Source organism: Momordica charantia (genome assembly GCF_013281855.1).
Source record: "Momordica charantia cultivar OHB3-1 chromosome 2 unlocalized genomic scaffold, Mcharantia_2.0 BLBB01000002.1, whole genome shotgun sequence".
Classification (NCBI taxonomy): Eukaryota; Viridiplantae; Streptophyta; class Magnoliopsida; order Cucurbitales; family Cucurbitaceae; genus Momordica; species Momordica charantia.
The window spans coordinates 1087558-1097468 of NW_028275160.1; the positions used below are offsets into that span (position 1 = coordinate 1087558).

The window sequence follows — 9911 nt, forward strand, 5'->3', positions numbered from 1 at the left end:
GTTTTGGGAGGACGGTTGTAGAATAGAGAACATCAATAGACAGACAACCTTTGAGGCAGCAGTTCTTGAAAGAACATGCTGTCGAGTGAAGAAAATGTCAGAAAGCCACAAGTTCCATTTTTGTTGGATGAACCTTATGCAAATAAAACGACAGAAATGAGATGGAATGATCTGCTCACCTGTTCCACCCATCTTCTTCCCCATCAAGGGATTTATTCTTAAAAAACTTTTCCCAAGGCTTTTTGACCTCAGCTAGTGGACGGACATTGTTTGTGAACATTGATGTCTGCACCTTCAACAGTACTATCAATACCCCATTAATATACGATGAACATAGATACTTTTTATTTGGTAATAATCCAAGGCCTAGGCCACATGGTCCACCACCATTGATTCTCAGAGAATCATCTACTCCAGGTTAACAATAGGAGACAAGAGGCTTTAACCTAAGACCAAATCTCGAATGGAAGATTGAACGGCTTCAAGAAAGGTAATAGAGATTATTATATCAATTTCTTTGTTTTCTTACCCAACGTTTCCTTTTTCATGAGTCTAATTAACTGAATTGTAAAATGGACCGAGGTTATAAACAAACCATTCTACTTTCTAGTGCAAATTATGATTAGAAACTATTTCAAACAACCACCATGAGCCAACAACCTTTGACCTTGATGACCAGTGGATCGCCAAATAAAATTTCTCTTAAAGATAGTCGTTAGATATCTAATAAGTGAATAAATTCATCTCAACCCATCAACTTAAGCTTTTAGGTTCATTAGTAGTTTAACATGGTGTTGGACCTATGCAAATTGCCCACAAGTAGAGGGAGTGTTAGATACCCAATAAGTGATTAAATTTACCTCAACCCACCAGCTTTTGGGTTCATCGGTGGTTTAATCATGTTTAACCATAGTAAATGACATGCCTGCATAATTTTGCTTTAAAAATGAGAAATGACTGTCTTTCAGATGGAAGGTTGTTGACACAACAGTTAGGATGCAGGTGCCCCAATCTCCAAAATGCCTACTCTTTATAGCAACATATTCAATAAGATTGATACTTCTAACATGTATAAGATGTTGAAAGTATTTACATTGACAATCGTTGTATAGTGGATGTAAGAATATTTATTAGTTGATGGAAAATAATATGAATGAGAATGACAAAGTAAGGATATAACCAGATTGGTTGACACTAGAGGAAAATGAATGAGAAAAAAACAATCTGCTTAGCTCCTAGTCAGCCAATCTTTTAAAAGCTCTTGTCCTCCGATGGCCATATCACGGTCTCCATTAGTCGTTCTCGCATCAAGTCCAAGTTCTCGTCAGAGATCTCTTTGTATATTTCAGCATGATCACATTTCTATGCAACAAACAACAGTAAAACATAATCAATACATGTTCTTAAAATGCTTCCAACAAATAAATTGGTCTTCAAAATGTCAAGCTTGTCCTTACCTTAACCCATTTGCCATAGAGATGAAGCCTTGTTATCATCACTCTCTCAGCCAAGTCCTGCTTCTCCTGTTAACATATGCATAAACATCCAATATATTTACATGAAAAGAGAGTGCTCTTTTCAGATCTCAAGAATCTAAAGATTTCAATACTACCTTTACGAGGGTTCGGATGAAACGCTTTCCATCCCCGGGCTTGTGATTCGTAACAAAACTGTTGATGTAGTAAAACGAAATTCAAGATTAGGTTTGGAAATGGAAATGTGTTTTGTTGTGGAAACACTGTTTTGATTTCCAGAAAGTTAGGGATAGTTTAAGCATTCACATTGGAAGTCTTGATGAGTTAACTTCACAAAAACTAGAGTGAAAGGCTTCACTTACTCATAAAACCATCTGTATTGGGTAGGGTTCATCTCATAAAGCTGATTCAAAACTGTCCTCACAGCCTTGTATGTGAAATAATTCTGTATTTGCTGCAAGTAGAAGGCCTCTGGTAAGCTTAAAATAATGTCATGTTCTATAAAACTTACTCTACTTAAGAAACAGAGGAAGACATCAATTATCAGAAACAGAAACAAGATGGAAGCTAAAATAAGTTCTCTTGCTTATTTCCTTTTGTCCCTTTTCAGGTTATTTTATTCATCAAATATCTAGAACAAGATGCAAAGACAGAGACAGCCATTGTCAAAATGCAAAATCCAAGTTCCAAAAACATTCAACATTCAGGAGACCAAAGATTGAGAAAATTTCCATTGAAGAAGAGTCATATCATATTCATACCATTTTGACATCGTCAAAACTGTCCTCATACTGCCCTGCAAATTCATTGGCAATAACAAGCCTCCGATTCCGGCGTTGGTTCCTCCGGCTCCGGTGGCCAACGGCACCGGCGGAGAGCCGCCACTCGCCACCGGAATTAACGAACGAACTTCTCAAATCCAACGTTGATCCAGGCATGGCCAAGCGATTCTTAGCTTTGGATTTCCTACGCAGAACCAAATCCCCACCACTTCTGAGACTCATGCTGGTAATCGGCGGCGAGTCCAGACACAAAGCCGGCGAGTCCAGCACCGGCGCACCCACAACAAATGAAGCTCCGACCGCCACCATTCTGAAAAAGCAAGAATTTGGGAGTTGCAATGAGGAATCGAGGAGATACCCAATAAAATATAAAGAAGAATGGGAAATGGGTGGCGGGTCAAAGATTCACCTACCGTGGGAAACTCAAACTTCAGAGAATTCAATTTGGAATTGTACAAGAAAGGGATGAAAAAAAAAAAAGAAAAGGTTTGAGATTTTCGGAGGGGCGTGTGCGTGTGCGGTTTATTTTCCTGTTGCATTTTTCTCGTTTCTCATTTTCCAGTATACGCATTCTGACTGCCAACGTAAACCATAAATTTTTTTGAGGTCCTAAATTATCCATGTAATAATGTCCCAACACTGCAATTATAAAAACTTACTTTTCTCCTTTTTATTATTCAAAATAAATTTACTGATTTTTATTTTTTTAAATACTGCTAAGAAGAAGATTTTAACTTCTCAATTATGATCTGTTGAAATATTCATATCTATCTTTCTTTTAAAATTGAAGGTTCAACCTTTTCTTAAATATTATATTATAAATTTGAACTTTCGACCATGGAAAAAACGATAATATTGTTTAGTTTAGTCATTAAAATATGTTCATTTTAAACACTAAATAGAGGGTAAACTATTATAAATTATTCATTATAAGGGCAAAAATGAGATTTCACCTTTCTTCTTTATTTTTTATCCCTTATGTAACAAAATCGAGTTAGAAAATCTAGAACATTCCGGTAGGACGGTTAGCGTGGAATCTGGCGGATTCCCTGGCAGCCACGTCGGAGTATTTGGAAAAAAAACTTTTCAAATATGTTTTTAAGATTGAACACCAAAACCAACACGGTTCAACCTTAGAATTACGCCAACTTTCCCATTCGCAGGTTCGCGCGTGGAAGCCACGCAGTTGTACAAATAAATAAATCTGCATAAAAATTTATTTTAATCGTTTCTATTAATTTGTTTAGAAATAAGTCAAGTAAATAGAACCTCTGTAAGATAACTTGAAATATCTTCTCTTTATTTATAATTATAATATATTACTTTTTTTATCGATATAATATATTACTTTTTAAAGAAAGTGTGATTCTATCTTTAATTTAAAATTCTTAACGATTCATAATATTCTAAAATTTTGAAACAAATTTGGAAAGTGGTGTTCACTGTAAGATGCGTGAGAATAATGGGCAAATGAATATTCTGTGAGCAAGTATCATACTCTAGTCAATAATTTCAACAAATAAAAATAAATAAATAAGTCAATAAATCCCAACGCGAAAATGAAAGGTACGTGAATTTAATTTGTCTTCCACGTGGCGTAATGAACGCGGTCTTCCCGTTATATGGGCCATGGAGGAGCCCAAATGACATTTCAGCTTCCTACTCTTCAACCACACCCCAGTGAGCCCACCATTATATTATTATTGGGCCCAAAATTAGCATGGCCAGATTTTATTCTGGACCATCTTTATAATGAAAATAATTTTTAGAAAATGTATAGATATACCTCAATCAATTAAGCAGATTGGCAACTTTTACTCATTAATTTAACCTAGCATAAAGTTATTTGATACTCCAACAATTTAATTTATGCTTTGGCACAAAAACTAATATGGTTTCAGCATTACTAAAATAATTTTTAAAGGAAGGGATGAATTGATGTATTTTTTTTATTAGATTTGAGATTTGGATCCAGCGGCTTAGAACTTGCAAAATAAAGGGTTCAACTTATGTTGTTGATTTAATTTCCTTTGAATCCTTCTATGTAGATTTTTTATTCAAATGGTCATATTCTAAGAGACAGAAGTAATAGATTGATATGGGTGGAGCATGTACTTCAGTGAGGACTATGGATTAATAGCTATTTTTTCATTATAGTCAAATTGATTGAGCTTTCACAATAAGTCAATAAATCCAAAAACGATAAATTTTCAAATCTGTGAACTTTTACCACAACAATGTTATCCATATATCAAATGATTTCGTGGATTAAGTTTTATTTAATTGTCTATAGCTCGTAATGGAGATATGTGAATACACTAGGTTATAAAAAAAAAAATTGTTTTTGCATCCGTTAATTCAAACCCCATAAAAGAAAAATGTTTGTTATCACACATGTTTCCCTCCTAGGTTTGAGTCAACGATTTGGAAACTTCTTTTATTAGGTGGTTTAAAATCATTTTGTTAGTGACAAAATGCTTCGAGAGTTGAAAACAAGTGTAGATTCGAAAATTTATTTATTTTTCTTAAAATAAAAATACGAAACACTCATACTCATTCTTATAAGTAGAATGTATTCCGGTCTGGCCCAAGATAAAGACCGATAAAAAAATCATTAAAAAAACATAACTTTGTTTCTTATCATTATAGCTTATGGGTAGTTTTAGAATGTTTCTATTAAAATGGATACTTGAAATGTCAACTCTTCTTCACGTAAAACTAGCATCGAAAAAATCGTATGGTTTTATGATGTCGTGAGCTATAGCTCCAAAGAGAAAGATATACAATTTTTTTTTGTTCAGTACATCTCACTTGTGGGGCTTACTTTTTAGCCCCAGTTGGAATAGTAACTAGCGTTACAGGTCGTTGGACGGCTGGAAGTCATAAGTCGATTTGGGAGATCAAAGACAGTTCCTCATGCACCGAGTACATAGCCGGATCAGTTGCAATAATGATGGAAATGTATGCTTCGAAAGATAGAATCGAGTATGATACATCAACCGTCTACTCAAGGTTTGGAGATTCGAACCGACAACTTATTAGCCACCATGTATACATTAACTAGTTGATGGTTAGGTTGGTCATCCCATCATAAAACTCATAGGTCACATCTATAATTTACCATCTCTTTACTAGTTATTAGAAATCTCTCACCAATTTAATTAACGGATATGACTATAATTCAACCGGTTAAGAAATTACTTATTTAAAAAAAACAAAAAAAGTTCTAATTAAAGAATTAGAGAAAAATATATATTAAATTGAAATGATTAATAATTTCTTAAGCTTGTATGGGCCAAGGATGAAATCTGAAGGCTAGGGGGTCCATTCAGGCTTAAGAGGAGGTCTCAGTTTCAGTTTCTCACGTATTACCTTGGAATTTTCATTCAGATTTCACAATTCAACTGAAGCTGCTCCTCACAACCGGGCATCCGGTATCAGCGTGAACATGTTCTACCGAGGGTAACTTTCCCCTTCTCCGATCTCTATTCTCAAGTTTTTTTTGGGTTATTTCTATGCCTTTTCCCCCCTCAATTCTTACATTTTTCACGTCGATTTGAGTCTCTGTTTGTCTACATCTCTTTTTATTTATGAACTGATCGGGATTCTGAGCTGCTATTTGTTAATTGTTTCTACCGGCGGTTATCAGTTTCCTTTTATCATTCACTGAGAGAGTTTCGTTCTTTCTTTTATCGGATTATGATTGTTTAGAGGTACCTTTTGTTACTTAGAATATCACCGATTTTGGGAATGACCGTATATGAGTGGATGTTGTTCTTCGGGATTAGTTTCTTTTGTTTTTGGGTTCTTAACCCTTCGTGCATGCTCGAGAGGAGGCGTGTGCAGCTTGAATATGATCTATGGTTAAACTAGCGCGTAAAGTAAAATAGAAGTTTTAACTTTAAAATTTTGCAGGTCAAGTTTGGTGTTTTACTAAGTTTGAGTGATTGGGGATGGTTGGTTGGCATATTTGTACAATTTAAAAGACTGGATTGTCGAATTAGTTCAACCACCAAAGAAGGCTAACATGAAAATTCCACCATTGGTGTGAATAAAAAACGATGAATTGCTATAAATCCATAAGTGTATACCATCTGGAGGAGGCCGAGAAGATGATACTCTCCTTGACTTCCTGTACGTCCCTAAAGATATTGACAAAAAATTCAGTTGTTTCTGTCATGCCAAATCCGTCAAAAAGCTGCCATGAAATAGTTGAACCACAGTTTTTGCTTTACTCTCAGGTTTTTGATCCATGACTAGTTTAAATATAATGTCAATGATATTAGGGGGAAGGAAATGCACTACTGATTACAGAAAATTGGAAGTATTGGGAATGGTCTTTCAAAAGTTTGCTAAGAATGAACTGCGTTCATTGGATTTTTAAAATTGACGTGGAGATGGCCTTTGAAATGACTGGTTGGAATTTCTTGAAGAAAAGGGGCTTCTACATAAAATGAAGCAAGTTGGTATTCAGTTGCATTAGCACTACTACGTTTCTCAATTTTCTAAATTGAAAACCTCATAGTAGAATTAAAGCTTCAAGAGCGCAAACCTTTTCTGGTGTAGTAAAGTTCTTGGCCTATGCCCTACCTTGGTGTCCCCCATTGGGGTTGGGAATTGGTGGTAGATAGCAAGTGTAGGAATAGCAAATTCTCTGAGGGAAGCAAACTAACTCTTATTCAGCATGTCTTATCTAGAATTTTGACCTGCTACATGCATCTTTTCAAAATCTCTATTGCTATGGCCAAAATTCTGGAGAAGTACTTTAGTGATTTCTCCTGGCATGATGATTCCAAGTCAACAGGTGGCTCCTGTGTCGTTTGTAACATTCCCGAGCTTCATATTTTTAAATGTGATTTGGGTATTGACAATGTAATCAATCATAATCTGGCTCTCGTTTTTAAATGGTCATAGAGATTCCCAAATGAACAAGGTTCTCTCTGCCACTTGGTCACTTCTAGTAAATACAGTGCTCAAATGAATGGATGGTCTCCCGAAGCCCAGGGCACTTTATAAAGAGTAGAGAAACAAATGTTTGAATACTGTAGTGGATTGCAAAGCTGAGAATGGAAATATAAATTGATCTTGGGAGGAATGCTACCCCCTTGCCCTTCACTGACACCTCTCTTGCAGATTACTCCCATGCCTCTATACTACTGTGAAGAATGAAAATAGCACGATAACTGACTGTTAGGATTAAAGAAACAATGACCTGGAACCTGGTCTTTTGAAGATGTCTGAAGGATGAGGAAGTCTTACAATTTTTAGACCTTTTGTTGCAAATTAGCTCCTTTAGACCATACAGGAAGGGAGACAGGAGAATTTGGTATTTGGACGTATATGTCAATTTCTCCTGCAAGTCGCTTTGTCATCGTCTTGTTGGCTCTCATCCTGCCTCTCGTCCCACCACCAAAAAAAGCCATGGCAATTTGATTCTGGTGGAGAAAGATTCCCGAAAAGATAAAGGCTTCCACTGGACTCTTCTTTGGAGAAAATTAGACACCTAAGAAAAATTGCATGCAAGATTCCACTCCCTTTTTCCAATGAGTGCGTGCCTGTGATTTTCTTATTGGATAATGGAGAAATCTTTTTTAGCTTTTACCAACAATACCGAGCCCAATCATTTGCTCAGGCATATAGATCAAACTCCAATGTCCAATTGACCAGATGGCTTCCTGCCCTTGTCTGCTTCTCCTTGGAGGCTAGTAGTGCCTTCAATTCTGGTTGATACCAAAAGGTTGACAGCTGATATTCCTTCAGATTTAGTGGATTTGATTCTGTTTGGAAAAATATTTATGTAGGAGAGATGCCTTTATGAGTTGTTTTACAAGATTTCATCAAGCTTCCAACTTGCTGCACTACTTTCCTGTTCTTCATTGATGGTCTAAGGTGCTCTAAGGGAGGAATCTACTCTTTAGAAGGAACCTGACTGAGCTAGAAACCATGGAATGGCGAAAATTCCTGACATTCTTTCAAGTGGTTCATTTAAATCAGTCCCCTGCTAGAAAATACTTTTCAAGGTATCTTACAGGTGGATCTTGAAAGCAAGTTCTTGGCTGTGCTGTGTTATAGTGGGAAAATAGTGAAGTTTGCCCATTTCTTTTTGGGAAACTTGAAACTGCAGATTTATCTTTCAATAGTCAAAGAAATTTTACCCTAAATAATTAAATATTTGATATGCATAGGAGCCATCAACCATCTCTTTGCGCCTGCATACCAATGAATGGGAGAACCTGAAAATTTCCTAACATTGTTATACATTGATTTTTTAATCTTTTGGCATGGGGTATTCATACGGTTTCTAATTTTGTGAATTTCATGTTTTTGTTTTGACCACAGTTCATACGTTGATGGTGGCAATGGTCGTGAAATGGGTGCAAAGCGGCAACGGATAGTTGATCAGGGATCTTCTTATTACGGGACTTCTCCTGGTTCTGGTTTTATGTATAATACAAGTCCCTATGCATACGTTAGTCAGCCACCACCGTTTCCTGTTGTCAGACTTCGAGGTCTTCCTTTCGATTGCATGGAAACTGATGTTGCTGAGTTCTTTCATGGTCTGGACATAGTTGACATTGTTTTTGTGCACAAGAATGGTAAATTCACAGGGGAAGGTTTTTGTGTTTTGGGTTACCCTCTGCAGGTTGATTTTGCCCTTCAGAGAAATAGGCAAAACATGGGCAGGAGATATGTTGAGATTTTCAGGAGTAATCGGCAGGAATACTACAAGGCTTTAGCAAATGAAGTATTCGATGCCCGGGGTGGTTCACCAAGAAGAACTGCACCCAGCTGGTCGAAGCCAAACAACGAGGTGAAAGACTCTGCTGAACACACGGGTGTACTACGATTGAGGGGACTGCCATATTCGGCTGGCAAGGATGACATACTGGACTTCTTCAAAGGTTTTAACTTATCGGAGGACTTGATTCATTTAACACTGAATTCAGAGGGGAGGCCAAGTGGGGAGGCATTCGTCGAGTTCGCCAACGTGCAAGACTCGAAAGCAGCCATGGCCAAGGACAGAATGACGCTAGGTAGTCGATACATAGAGCTGTTCCCATCATCACAGGAAGAGCTCGACGAAGCAATCTCTAGAGGGCGGTGACCACCAGCTATTCTATTCACCGTTTTTCTTCAATTACTATTTTGTTTTGCTTTTGCAGCAGGGATCCATGTTTATGGAGTTACTTACAAGTGAATAGGAGCTAAGTTTGATTGTAAGCTTTTGGTGACCATACACTCTACTTTCAGGACCATTGTTTGTCAGAAGCGAGTGGGTCGTATCGCTCTCCTCTGCATAAATTTGTGAAAAGAATTTGGTTGGTAGGCCATTTATCTGGGGAAGATGCTTAAAATATCTCAAGGTTCTGTGAAAATTTTCTCACAAAAATTTTCAATCTTGACAGAGTTCACATGGTGAGTTCATATGTATATGTTGGGTAATACTTGATTTATTGCTCCATGACATTTTTATCTTTAAACTAAAGTTGAAGAGAAAGATGGGCAATTGTATCTGTAGGTAACAATCGATATGTTTTTTAAAACTGAAACCTAGACAGATTTTCTTTGGATAAAGTTGGAAAAGGAAAAGGACATGGGAACGTGGATTAATATAAAGTTTATAATTGTCGTATGAAAAGAATAGCTCCTCTTT

At 36.7% G+C, this 9911-nt stretch overlaps 2 protein-coding genes and 1 long non-coding RNA gene across 3 annotated transcripts; 2 read left to right on the plus strand and 1 right to left on the minus strand.

Annotated features, from left to right (window-relative positions):
• The first annotated feature begins 10 nt into the window (after positions 1–10).
• On the plus strand, positions 11–2924 carry LOC111017394 (uncharacterized). Its single transcript, XR_015789169.1, has 2 exons — positions 11–490; positions 2086–2924. It is a non-coding gene; the product is annotated as an uncharacterized LOC111017394 (long non-coding RNA).
• Positions 1014–2810, minus strand: LOC111017395 (chaperonin-like RbcX protein 2, chloroplastic). The gene is made up of 6 exons (XM_022293143.2): positions 2671–2810; positions 2237–2567; positions 1838–1929; positions 1613–1670; positions 1458–1523; positions 1014–1362 (listed from the first exon to the last, which is right to left on the minus strand). The coding sequence occupies exons 2-6, from the start codon at positions 2564–2566 to the stop codon at positions 1252–1254; spliced, it is 657 nt and encodes a 218-aa protein (XP_022148835.1). The 5' UTR covers position 2567; positions 2671–2810; the 3' UTR covers positions 1014–1251.
• A 2633-nt stretch (positions 2925–5557) lies between the features above and the next one.
• Positions 5558–9688, plus strand: LOC111017289 (RNA-binding (RRM/RBD/RNP motifs) family protein). Its single transcript, XM_022292995.2, has 2 exons — positions 5558–5719; positions 8597–9688. Exons 1-2 carry the CDS (start codon positions 5706–5708, stop codon positions 9360–9362), a joined length of 780 nt encoding a protein of 259 aa, XP_022148687.1. The 5' UTR covers positions 5558–5705; the 3' UTR covers positions 9363–9688.
• Positions 9689–9911: the final 223 nt, after the last annotated feature.

Excerpts from the sequence above, each read along its gene's own strand:
- LOC111017395 (XM_022293143.2), bottom strand. The coding sequence starts at position 2,566 with ATGGTGGCGGTCGGAGCTTCATTTGTTGTGGGTGCGCCGGTGCTGGAC. Across the intron at positions 1,671-1,837 it reads CAATACAGATGGTTTTATGA|TTTTGTTACGAATCACAAGC; the intron begins GTAAGTGAAGCC and ends CTACATCAACAG. Across the intron at positions 1,524-1,612 it reads TCATCCGAACCCTCGTAAAG|GAGAAGCAGGACTTGGCTGA; the intron begins GTAGTATTGAAA and ends ATATGTTAACAG.